Source organism: Eumetopias jubatus, unplaced genomic scaffold, assembly GCF_037043125.1.
Source record: "Eumetopias jubatus isolate StellerSeaLion01/CBP00866 unplaced genomic scaffold, mEumJub1_p1.0 scaffold_8, whole genome shotgun sequence".
In the NCBI taxonomy this organism is placed as follows: domain Eukaryota; kingdom Metazoa; phylum Chordata; class Mammalia; order Carnivora; family Otariidae; genus Eumetopias; species Eumetopias jubatus.
In genome coordinates, this window is record NW_028274814.1 from 94901944 (window position 1) to 94915667 (window position 13724).

The 13724-nt window shown below is 38.3% G+C and overlaps 1 protein-coding gene across 1 annotated transcript in view; it reads left to right on the forward strand.

Moving 5' to 3' along the window:
• The first annotated feature begins 6940 nt into the window (after nucleotides 1-6940).
• The window catches only part of NUP107 (nucleoporin 107), a 48271-nt gene continuing 41487 nt past the window's right edge, over nucleotides 6941-13724 (forward strand). Inside the window, exons 1-5 of the mRNA XM_028110855.2 lie at nucleotides 6941-7258; nucleotides 9057-9148; nucleotides 9640-9726; nucleotides 10529-10644; nucleotides 13187-13331. Of these exons, the coding sequence (XP_027966656.1) occupies nucleotides 7251-7258; nucleotides 9057-9148; nucleotides 9640-9726; nucleotides 10529-10644; nucleotides 13187-13331 (448 nt within the window). The 5' untranslated portion in view covers nucleotides 6941-7250. The remainder of the gene's footprint in view (nucleotides 7259-9056; nucleotides 9149-9639; nucleotides 9727-10528; nucleotides 10645-13186; nucleotides 13332-13724) is intronic.

A 13724-nucleotide genomic window follows, 5' to 3' on the forward strand; every position in this document is an offset into this window, starting at 1 on the left:
TAGGTAAACTGGACTGAAGGCTAAATGCACTTATCCATGTTCTTAGCACTACAGAAGCCACTCCCTGGACTCTTGTGCAAAGCCCAGAAAAGAGGAGAGAACGAACACCCGTGATATGTGAGATTGAATTTCCTGCCTTCAACCCACTAAGCCAGGCAGGATGAGGGCTCAGTCAGAACTAACACCATATAAGAAAAACAATTTAATATGACTTTTCTCACCCAGTCAAATTTATGGGCTAAGGTTCATGCTAGCTACCTTCTTTTCATAACAAAACGAAACAGAGTATAAATTGTGCTATTTAGAGAAAACAGAATGAAGCAATGCTCTCCCCAGGGCCCTAATAAATCATTCTTTGGAAATGCAAATGTGTTTGATTTACAGGATTTCTATGCCAAGCAGAGAAGTATGTGAAAACAGCAAAGTAAAATGCATAAGCTGCATTGTGGTTTAGTCGGAGAATGTCCTATATCAACAGGGAATAACGATTTTAGTTTTTCAGTTGCTCCCAAGATCATTTCCACTATCGATGAAGCCTGAGATGTCTGTAAAGAGGAGTCATTGCAATTGATTTATTTGTCGGGCAAACTTTTTGTAAGCAAATTCACCACTAACCCTTGAAAATGTCACCGACTACTTTCTGCTTAAGACACTAGAAGCACCAGGGGCGCCTGGGTGGCTCAGTCGTTAAGCATCTGCCTTCAGCTCAGGTCATGGTTCCAGGGTCCTGGGATTGAGCCCCACATTGAGCCCCACATTGAGCCCCACATTGAGCGCCACATCAAGCCCCACATCGAGCCCCACGTCAGGCTCTCTGCTTGGCAGGAAGCCTGCTTTTCCCTCTCCCGCTCCCCCTGCTTGTGTTCCCTCTCTCACTATGTCTCTCTCTGTCAAATAAATAAAATCTTTAAAAAAAAAAAAGACGCTAGAAGCACAAGCCATAATGAAACCTGTATTGAGCTAACCCTTACTGTTAGAATTCTAAGAAGCAATAATATATTTGTGATTTTATGTTAAAAATCTCCCAGACATCGATGTCTAAATCACAATTCAGTAATAAATGAGTAACTCAAAATTACAGTTTCACATTTTATCATTCTACTTCCTCTTCAAATTGAACACAATTTAAAAGAATTAAGAGAAGCTGTAACTCATAAATTATTCAAGGTTCTTCCTGTTTTTAAGCTTCACAAGATTATGATGATAAAGAAATCTTTTGAAGTGGTAGAGAGTACTGTGAAGTATATATGATAGAGTAAAAGTGAAAATAAATTTAATCCGATTATACAAATGTAGATACTCTTACTAGAATATTTTTTGAAGAATTGAATCAATTGTATTGATTGGAAATTACCCACTCATTCAAGAAAAATTTGAGCACGTACTAAATGACAAAAGGTAGAGGTGAAAAAAACAGATATGCTCCCTGCCAGCACTTCTATTGAATATTTGCTATATGTGCTGCATGATAATACTAGCCAATGTTTATTGAGTGGTTATTATATACCAGGACTGTTCTAAGTGATTTATACATGTAACTGATTTAATCCACACAGTAAATCTGTCCAATCTGTTATACAGAAGCATAGACATCATTTGTCCAAGGCTCCACCAAGTAAGTAGGGGAGCCAGGATTCAACCCAAGGAGTTTTTGTGTTCTGTACCACCTCTCAAATTGCTATGTAAATATTATTTAATTACCAGTACAAACTGTTAAGGATAATACTCATTTTCTCAATTTTACAGAGGAGGAAACTGAATTGTAGAGAGGTGAAATACTTCATTAAGTGTGAACTGACCAAGATCCTACCCACTACACTGCTTTATTGGGAAGAAAGACCAGTGTCAACCAGGCTCTACATTTACTTTGACCCTACTTGATCTTGGAGTAAAGCATTTCTCTTCAAACCAAATAACATCACCCTTCCCCCTGCAAAAAAAAAAAGTCATATCTGAAAAGACATAATGTACTCAGTCAATAGCTTCCCGTTATTATCACCACAACCACATCCTTGTCTAGGATCCTATCAGCGTCTTGTCTTTCCATTAGTTTTTCTCCTATACATGAAGTTCAAAAGCACATTCGAATCTTGGAGTGCAGTTTACACTTCACACTTAGGTATTTTTTTTCTCCCTGACTCATGACCTTTTTTGTGAAATTTAACATTTTATTCTATCTCTTTTTGCCCCCTGATCTGAACCAACTTTGTATCTTGCAGCAAAGCTCTGTTTTGCTTCCCATCATTGATGTTTTAACTACTTTGCAATATCATTACTACTTATGCATAAAATGTCAGAATTTCATTCTACTTACTAAGATCTGATACATTTTGAGCAGTGAGCTGAATTAAAAAATTACTTAGTTTATTTTGGTATATACATATATCACAACAATGTGAATATACTTAATGCAACTGAACACACTTAAAATGGCTAAAATATTAAATTTTATATTATGTATATGTTACCATAACTTTTTAAAAAATTTTATTTATTTGAGAGAGAGAGAGAGAGAGAGAGAACATGAGCAGGAGGAGAGGGAGAAGCAGACTCCCCACTGAGCAGGGAGCCAGATTCGGGACTTGATCCCAGGACCCCGGGCTCATGACCTGATCTAAAGGCAGATGCTTAACCAACTGAGCCACCCAGGTGCCCCAAATGTTACCAGACTTTTTAATAAATAAATAAAAGAGCTGGTTGATTTGAAGGGGAAAAAAAGAATAAAACATTGGCAACCAAGCACTAATATCAATTTGCAAGATGGAATAGCTTAACTTCATAATATGTTTTAAGTAGTAGTATTTCAAGAAAATAACAACCAAATTTTATTTGGTAACTACAATAGTGATTTAAAATATTTATGTTATCCATGTTATGATCAAATAACTATGTCTGAGTAGGTAAGTTCACATGACTTTTTTTTTTAATGAGTGAATGTTCCTTTTCTCCCCAGTGTATATCTTCCAGGTGCAAGCACGGTGCCCAGTACATAGTAGACATTTAATAAAAAAATGTAAATGGATAAGTAAAGGCTTCTTCAGGATCAGATCCACTGAACTGCTTTCTATGGAGAACAAAAGGAGACTTTACAGTCATATTTATATTTTTCAGTATAAAGTTAATTATTTTGCGCTCTTCATCTAGACAGGGAAAAATGCTTCTGCTGTTATTGCAGCATCACAGAAGCGAAAGGATTGGGACTGGTCCAATTCAATCCATGTCGCTAATGCCTCTATCACTATGTCCTGAGTTTGATGTTGCCAAATGAACTGATAATTATTACCAGAGTAAGAATAAGATCATTTTTGAGCATTTATAATATGCTATACAAATTATAATGCCTAGTACTGTTCTAAGGCATTACACATATTACCTCATTAAATCTTTATAACAACCTTATGATCTAGCACTATTATTACACCCAAAAGGAGAAACTGAGGCATGCACTTGTGCTCAAGGTCACATTGCTAGTAAGTGGTGGAGCTGGATGTGACACTCAGGTAGTAGTCACATGGATGTATAGTAAGAAAACCACTAACAAGCTACTTATAATTTACCAAAAGAGAAACTTAGCTCAGAAGGGAAAGACTGAAAAGACAACAGCCAGAAAGAAGTGCCAAGGGAAAGAATGCTTTCTTCTGAGGGAGGAAAGAAGTCAGGCAGATTTTGAAGGAGAGACAAACTGATCTCACATGCCATCTGATGTGATCGTAAGAAACACTCAACAACACCGATGTAGTATTCCTGCATCCTGTCCTTCCAGATGTTTTTTTAAAAGATTTTATTTATTTGACGGAGATTGAGAGTACAAGCTGGGGGAGTGGCAGGAAGAGGGAGAAGCAGGCTCCTGCTGAGTTTTTTTTTAAATGCTTATCAGTAGAAAACAATGGGGACAAATCCAAATTGAGGAACATTCTGCAAAAATTGGTCTTAAAGTCTGGAGGACTATTCTAAATGAAAGTAGAACAAAGAGACAGGACAACTAAATGCATAATCCTCTATTGGATCCTGTTTTAGAGGAGGGCTGTTATAAAAGGCATTATTGAGACAATTGGGGAAATTGAATATGTTAAGTATCGTAGTCTGTCAATGCTAAATGTTCTGAGTGTTTATTGTATTGGGTAGAAGAATGTCTTGTTCTTGATTTAGGAGATGCCTTCTGAAGTACTTAGAAGTGAAGTGTCAAGATGTCTACAACTAACTTTCAAATGGTTCAGACAAAAAAACAAAAAAGAACAGGCAATTGTGGGGAAATGTTAGTAATTGGTGATTATAGGCAAAGAATATATTAACATCTTGGGGTGCCTGGGTGGCTCAGTCCGTCAGGCGTCAGACTCTTGGTTTCTGCTCAGGTCATGATCGTGGGGTCGTTGAGATCAAGCCCTGAGGGAGGCTCCGTGCTCAGTGCAGAGTCTGCGTGAGATTCTCTGCCTCTTCCTCTCCCTCTGCCCCTCCACCCACTTGCATGTTCTCTTCTTTCTCTCTCTCAAATAAATAAAATTTTAAAAAAAGAATATATTTGATGTGGGAAACAAAGACAGAAGAAAAATTATTAAGTTTCCTTACTGCCTATAGCCCATGGACAAGTCCTTGAAACAGGCAGAGTGACATTCCTCCAGGGACTCAGCTGCCTCAATGTTAATATTTTGCTAAGGGCAAAAAGCAATCTTAGCCTGACCCCCCCAGGATCATGTAAGTCTTCTTTAACATATAAAAATTCCTTTGGAAACTTCCTTTATCTTTACCCCAACCCCCACCAAGATACATGTTAGGAATCATCCTCTAAGCACATGGTCCCCTGATATACATCTAAAGGGCCTGAGGGTTTACTAAAGAATAATAAGTGACCTTTCCTAACAATAGCTAGCCCCCTCAGGGTCCTAGAAACCCTGTTTCCAAAACACCTTGGAGGCTTGTGCTATCCCTAACTCCCTCCCAACTTGAAACTATAGAATCAGTCACTCCTCACAACCCCCGTGCAACTTTTTCTGCCCATGGGTTCTGCCCCCATGCTTTAGTAAAACCACCTTTTTGCACCAAAGACGTCTCAAGAATTCTTTCTTGGACGTCGGCTTCAAACCCTAACATCTTTCCTACATCATACTGACACCTGTTATACTTTTTTCAGCTTTAATGTGGGTTTGAAAGTTTTCAAAATAAAAAGGGGATAAGGGAGGGGATAAACAAGTAATGATTTTTCTTCCTCAACTGTTGGGGGTAAGGGAGAGGAAAGAGTGCTCTAGATCAGACAGTTCGGGTCTGAGTGCTCTTGGGATAACTGTTTCCTGGTCTTTAGCTCCTGTGCCCCTGTTCCCAAGCCTTTTCTCCAGCTTCTTAACAATTCTGTGAGTTCCTGATAGGCTTCTAGTAAATTCCCTTTTGCTTAAGTTAGCGATAATGAATTTCTGTCATTGAAATCAGGATCCCTAAAAATAAAGCTAGAATATATACAATATGCACCACACAAGGAGTTTATTCCAAATAGTTTTAAAGTAAGTAATCAAATGAATACATTTTCAAATATTTTGGGGGTAGTATGATGTTCATGCCTACTATTTAAATGTGTCAAAGTGAACCCTCCTGCACTCTTCAACAAGAGTTTTCTCTTTGCGCATGAACTGAACATTGGGCTAATCCTTTGACCCAAACTGCTCTTCCTCCTTATTGTGTGCATTATGGTCAATCACTTCAAATACATTATATGAATAAAACACACTGGAATTCAGTTGCCAGGGGACACATGGCAAGAACCTGAAGCACTGACTCACAGGGTGAATAAATTTGCTCCAGCACCACAAAATCATTAGGACCAGATTTCACTTTCTATAAAAGAGGAAGTGCACTTTTGTACAGGAATATTTGGAGACAAGAATGAGAGAGCACAAGGGCAGGACTCATCAAGTAGGTTATTGAAAGAGGAGACTTCTTTTAAATTTAAATTTTAGTTAGTGAACATACAGTGCAATATTGGTTTCTGGAGTAGAGTTCAATGATTCATCACTTATATACAACACACAGTGCTCATCACAAGTGCCCTCTTTAATACCCATCACCCATCTAGCCCATCCTCCACCCATCTCCCTCCATCACCCCTCAGTTTGTTCTCTATTGTTAAGAGTCTCTTATGGTTTGTTTCCAAAAAAGGAGACTTTTGAGGACTACTACGTGAAGTGGACATTTGGCATCTCATTGTTTATCTTTGCAATAACTCTCTGATAAAAGTGTTACCTCCATTCTACAGATGAGGGGGGAATATGTGCAGGAGGAGGGTTCAAGCCTAGATAGAGTCCAAAATCACTTTTCACCCCAAAAATGTCATGTGGTCTTAGTGTGTCAAGAGGCCTTCTGGTACATTACCTAGGATTGCAGCAGAGTATAAAAAGGTAAGGAAAAACTTGGACTGATTCCTTCGGGGCCAGAATATACTACTTTTTGGCTATAGGGGCACTTTGAAATAGAGGGCAATACCATCACCCTTTATGCTTTTTTGTATGTTTATTTCAAGTTTTTATTTAAATTTAAGTTAGTTATTACAAGACATATGCTGTAATATTAGTTTCAGGAGTAGAATTTAGTGATTCATCACTTACATATTACTCTTTATGCTTTTTAAGACAGGTGATCTTTTTCTCCTTAATAGGGAAAAATATCAAGTAAAAAACGAACAGCTGCTATGGAAAAGAATTTCAAGCATCTTAGGTGGGTTACACGACAATTCAAACAAGGTGAGACTGACAGGGACCCCTGAGGTGGAGGGCAGAGTCTGCACGCCTGAATTCCAAGTCCAAGATTCCTTCTTACTAAGAATGCCAGGAAATGACTGCACGTTTCTCTAGACTGTCAACATACGTCGACTTTCCCTTTAGGATCATCTGGCGCTTGGACCACGCCCACAAATACCCGTCAGGCAAAGCGGCCGCCGCGCCTCCGCGCTAGACCCCTCAGGCTCCGCTCCCTGCCCGGTCCAGCACTGCCGCCTCGGCCGGGCCGGCTCGGCCTGGCGCCATCACACGCTAGCACAGCCCTCGCGCCTGCGCAGGCCGGACCGGCGGAAGTAGGCGGAAGTCGTCGTGCGTGCGCTCGATGGGAAAGCTGTTTCTTCTTCCTCCCTCCCCCTTTCCTCTAGGGCGGCATTTCTTGGACATGCTTCCGGGTCGAAGGGTTTGGTTCCGGAGAGCGGGAAGGCTGAAACGGGGTGATTAAACTGGAGACGAGTTTGCGAGGTTCTCGTTGGAGAGAAGACCGTGGCCATGGACAGGTCAGTCCTGGTGGTACTGGCCAAGCTCGGAGACTTGCCCCTCCTGCTTGTTGGCGGAACAAAATAGGTGAAACCCAACTCTCAGAGGAAGCCGGGGAGGGCCCGGGTGCTAACCCTAAGACTGCTTTCCCGCGGTAGGGGGCTTTGTAGATGATGGGAGAAAGGCCGCTTGGGTCGGGCTGGGTATAGACGGTGATAATGCCCAGCGTTCTCGCGGCAGCTCTGCCATCTGTTTTGTGTTTTCGCGCGACATTTTTCGGTCCTGGGGTGGGCGGATAGGAGGTGGCCCGGCATTCGAGATGCTGAGTGACCTGCCCGAGATCACAAAGCCAGTCAGTGACGGAACTGGGTTCTCAACCCAGACTTTCTGATTACAAGTTCCAGCATCAGAGAGTTACTGAATTGAGTTCGTTTAATCACCCTGGCACTATGCTAGCTACCTGCGACATAGGTGAGTTATTCTATGTTCTTGGCCACGGGGAATTGGTTGTATAGTGGAGGAGATATCCTAGCAGTGCAAAGTGATGTGTTTTGACTATTCTGTGAGAAGAGAAAATGAGGATGCGGTTAAGTCCACCTGCCACGGGAGGCAGCAGGAAGACTTCTCAAAGGAGGTAACTTTCTAGTTAGTCTGAACAATAGTAGCCAACATTGAGTGCCTTAAACGCTTTAAATATATTACTAGCTAATTTAGTTTTCCTACAGTCCTTTGAGGGTAGGCACTATGATCCTCTTTTCATAGATAACACTGGGGCTAAAAAGAGCTTAAGAACTTGGTCACAGTTAGGAAGCTAATAAATAGAAGAACTAAGCTGCCAGCCTGGATCAATGTGTCTCCAGATTCCAGGCGGCTCTTTCTGGTGAGTTAAGTGTTCACCAGGTGGGTGAACAAGGGGGCAAATGTAGGCCTCTGTAGAAGAAACAACATGTACGGGGTGCAAGAATATGAAAAGGAATGCGTTGTGTAGCCGAATGGTCACATGCAATATGTGTTTGTATGGGGATGTTGGTTGCTGAATATGAGGCTGAACTGGTAAGCTGGGGTTAGTTAGATTGTAAAAAACAAAGGAAATTTGGACTTGATTCTGTAAGCCAGAGAGATTCCGTAGGCTTTAGAGCTACCTGAAGGTTTTAAGTGGAGGAAAAGCATATTAGATTCTTGTCTCAAAATACAGGTCTTTTAATTCACACAAGTTATATTTTAGACCTTGGACTGAGAATGGTGGGAGATCAGAGGCACTGTGACTGCAAGTAGTACTGAGACCAGAGATGTCATTAGTGTACTCTGGGGAGAAATAACTTGAAGGATCATTTCTCTCCAATTTACTAGAATTCTCTTTTACTTAGCCTGCCATTTCGTCAGTCCAAACAACAGAATTTTTCACAGTACCCCTGGTTTGAAACATTTGGAAACTACAGAATATTCTATTAAGAGAGAGTTCCTGTAATTTTAGGGAACTCCTCAAATTAACAGAAGAAAGGCCTGCCTTCCTGAAGCACTTATGTAAAATAGTGTTATAATATAGATTCCAAGTGTTGAAATCATTCCATAGGCAAAAATAACATAGTGAGTACTAGAAACTCAAAGATGCCTCTGCAGGAAAAATTTGAGAGGGACTTTGAAGGATAAGCAAGATTTGGAAACAAAGAACACTGTCAACCAAAAGCTCAAAGACTTGGCTACTGGGATGATCTATACCTTGACTGACCCAGGGTCCTTTGCTCCAGTCATTGATAAAGTTCTTTGCAGATGCTACATTCTCATTTCATTCACATGAACTTAATGATACTATTTTAGGAGTGGCTATGGAGAGATGTCATCCCCTGTGATCCGGGAGGCAGAGGTGACTCGGACTGCTCGGAAACAGAGTGCTCAAAAAAGAGTTTTAAGTATCCTTTGCATTTTAAGTATTGTTATACAAATTGCAATATGCTTGGAATCAGGATTATAGAATTTCTTTTTATGAGAGATACTAAACACTCGCTATTATAACAAAGTGCTGTGGAAATTAGTTTTTTAAGTCCCCAGATATGTTATTTGGTAAATTAAATGCTGAAATTCAATGAGATTAAGATTTGTGTTACCCCAAAAATAAGGATGTTCTGTTTTACTGTTATCATATTGTCATTAGCTTCTGCTAAGATTAGATATCCCTTTTTTAAATTTGAAATGTAAGGACCATGTGTAGTAATCTAAGACTGATATTTAAGAAATTAAGTAGTAGAGGGAGTTATTTACTCTTTGCATAGAATAAATGGTAGCCATAAAAACCTTGTTCTTAAAAAATGTATTCACATATTTATATAATGTAAATATGATTAATTTGAACTTTAATGGTGTCTTTTCTATGTTGGAAAACTTTTCTTAACGCTTCCTATAGTTCGGCCATCCCAAGATGAAATTTTTGCTACTACTACACCAAGAAATCAGGTTATCCCTCGGACTCCCAGTTCATTTCGACCACCTCGTAAGATTTTTTGCTTTTAAAGCATTTAATAATAATAATAGTAGCTGAGGTTAAAACTTAAAATACACATAATAAGTATAATCTTTGGTTATGATATCAATAATTAACAAATAATAATGATTGCAGTTACTATTTATTGAATTCTTAGCATGTATAAGGTACTGTACTTTACATAAATACACAATGACTGTAACGTAAGTATTATCTCTATTTTGCCAAAACAAAGTGAGACTTGGAGAAACTATTCGGTAAGGATAGCATGGCTGAGCAAATATGTAAGTAATGGAATCAAAATTCAAGCAAGGATTTGTATACTTCAAAGGCTATGCACTGTACAACAAATGGCCTCTTCTGTATGCTTTATAAAATTAGAATATGAAGAATCTATGGACTTACTCATGTCTTTTTTTTTTTTTTTACCACTCAGTTATGTTTTAACAAAAGCATCTCTATTTGCAGTAAAAATTTTTCCTGATGGGCTCAGTAGTACCAAAAGCCGAAATTTAGAAAAATAAGTTAAATCTTCATATCGTGGAAATGTTAATATTTAAAGTATTTACTGTTTAGAACCTACATAATTAAAAACAAAGTTATTGGGGCACCTGACTGGCTCAGTCAGTAGAGCATGTGACTCTTGATCTTGGGGTTGTGAGTTTGAGCCCACGTTGGGTGTAGAGATTACTTAAATAAATTTTAAAAATTAAAAAAAAAACCCAACAAAGTTATTTATTATTTGATTGTTTTGTTTTCATAATCACTGTTCATGTGCTTTAGATTCTTTTTACTAACCTCTTATTTGTAGTTACTCCACCCAGCCGAAGCTTACTCAGGCATCCAGATGTTTCCTGCATTCTTGGAACGGGAGGGAGGTCTCCCCGGCTTACACAGTCTTCAGGGTTCTTGGGAAACCTGTCTATGGTATGTAGGAAAGCAGGGCTGAAAATATTTCCACCTTCATATAAAAGTATGATATTGAGCTGAAAAGCCCTTAGTGAGATTTGAAGTCATAGTCATCAAGAGTAACTAGGTGATGGAGATTGAGATAAATTTTTGGTTAGGCTTTCAGAAAACAAACCTGAAGCATCTCATGTCACAGATGGAAGCTGCAACACCAAAAACATTTAGATGCAGATAGAATGCGTTAATCTGATAGTCTCCTGATCCAAATAAATAATTGGTGGGTTGCTAATAGCTATAAAAGCTGAGTCCTGTTTTGAAGCATAAAACAGTAGGAAGCCAAGAGTAATGGCTGAAGAATAGCATAAGGAAGAGAGACCATGCATTAAAGGAAAGAAAAGAAAAATGTTGGGAAAAGTAGATGAGACACTCTTCAGGAATCATTGTGGTACAGTATTTAAAATAGAAGAAATGTCATATAAACTGATACAGATTGACTTGACCTAGGTGTTTAAAATATCCTCTAGAAAAAGAAAGGATTGTATCTGAGACAGAAACAGAAGAGTTCTGTTGGAGTAGTAGAGTATGATGGCTAATTTAATGCTAAAAAGATAAAAACAGTCCTTCTATATTTGCCTCTGTGCTTATTAAAAAGGCACAGGAATTTTTACACACTCTTGAAATTGTCTAGATTAGGTGTTTTTTGAAGAATGGTTTCGCATGGAAATAAGTCAGTCAGAGAAAGACAAGTATCATACGATCTCACTGATAGGAGGAATTTGAGAAACAAGACAGAGGACCATAGGGGAAGGGAGGAAAAAATGAAACAAGATGAAACCAGAGAGGGAGACAAACCATAAGAGACTCTTAATCTCAGGAAACAAACTGAGGGTTGCTGGAGTGGTGGATGGGAGTGGGGTGGGAGGGATGAGGTGGCTGGGTGATGGACATTGGGGAGGGTATGTGCTATGGTGAGCACTGTGAATTGTGTAAGACTGATGAATTACAGACCTGTACCTCTGAAACAAATAATACATTATATATTAAAAAAAAAAAAAAAAGATAGTGGGAAGGGAAAAATGAAGGGGGGGGAATTGGAGGGGGAGACAAACCATGAGAGACTATGGACTCAGAAACAAACAGGGTTCTAGAGGGGCGGGGGTGGGGGGATGGGTTAGCCCGGTGATGGGTATTAAAGAGGGCACGTTCTGCGTGGAGCACTGAGTGTTACGCACAAACAATCATTGAACACTACATCAGAAACTAATGATTTAATGTATGGTGACTAACATAACATAATAAAATTAAATTAAAAAAAAAAAGAATGGTTTTGCATGTTAAACCTCTCCTTGTCTTAAAAGGTTAAATTGACCTTTAAAATGTTTATTGTTGTCTTACAGATAATGTTTAACAGTGATCTAGCCATTGAACAGTTTTGCTCTGCATATGAATCTGGTTTATTTTGGCAGTGTTTACCTTATTCTGCTTGAAAACATGAGTGAATTGACTGCATCTGGGTTTAAGCAAAAGAAGATAACTTATTTACTGTTTTAGAACTGCAAGATTAGTAGTAAAATTCTTACTGTTTTAAAGCCCAGGACAGAGTAAATATGTATTGATTATTATAAAATGTTTGGGTTTAGATATACATTTTTATTGTTGCTTGTGCCTAGATTTTAAATAAAGGCAATTTTTTTTAAATAAAGGTTAAAATTGTTAAAAGATGGATTTTAAATAAAGGTGAATTTTAAAAACAGGGACATGTTTTTAAGCATTTTAGACATGTCCAAAAATAGTAGAATAAGCCCCCATGTTCTCATTGCCTAGTTATCAATATATGGCTTATCTTGTCTCATGTACACCCACAAGCCTTTCCCTCCGTTACTTTACAACTCCCAGGTTTCACACCCCTTTACTCATAAATGCTTTTTTCATATGTGTCTCTGAGACATAAGGATACATTTCTTTAACATAGTGCTATTAACATATCTAACACCGTATACACACACACAGTATTTCCTTTATCATTTCAAATATCCATTTTGTATATATATTTTTTCATTGTATATATTTCATTAAGTGTTCACATTTCCTCGGTTATGTCAATTTTTTTAAGTTGGTTTGTTTAAATCAGGCTTCAAATAAGATAAACACATTGCATTTGCTTGGTATGTCTCGTCTTTTAATCTGTAAATTCCTCCATCATCCCTTTTATTATAATTTATATGTTGAAAAAACATATAAATTTGTCATTTGTCCTGTATAACTTCCCAATAGTGAAAAACTGTTGTGAACTTAGAACAGTAGGACCACCATATTTTACCTGCTAATATCAGCTTACATAGTACAAAATGCGATGTTTATTGCCTTTAAAATATATATGGAGTAGTACAAAGAAGAAAACAGTCATGAAAGCTGTGATTTCCTTAACAAAATAGCCTGTGGCTATCTCTTAAATATGAAAAACATATATAGGTTTAAAAAAATTTAGCAATATTAAGGCTTTATTCCCTCAATGGCAGTAGCTCATTACTTTTCTGTATCTTCCTTGTTTTTTTTTAAGGTAACTAATCTGGATGACAGTAATTGGGCCACTGCATTCACATCACAGCGATCAGGAACCCTCACAAACACAGAATCCCACAGTGTAACAGAGGACGTAACTCTCAGTGCTGTTATGTTACGTGAGGATGATCCTGGTGAAGCTGGTAAATGGCTTTGAGCTTTTAATGAAGTACCCTATTTCTTTACTAAGATGAAGGAAACTATCTCTTGTGAATGTCATTATAAAGTATTTTTTGTTAAGCTCATTAGTTATGGTAATGCCTGAGCCATTTGATGTAGTAGCTCTGGAAGGTTGAGAACCTCACCTTAGTTCTCAGTTGGAGCGTCTTGCTTCAGTGTAAATACCTTGTCAGGTTAGTAGACAAGTCTCATATCTTTATTCTTCCACATTTGTTATGTTGAAAGAACATCTCTTTTTCTTTAGGTTCAGTTTTTATCTAATACTGTTGACATATTTTGACGTGGATGCTAATGCTGTTTATTTGCTTTTTTCAGATAGTATTGTGACCTTTCTAGTTTTAGATTGGTTATACTAT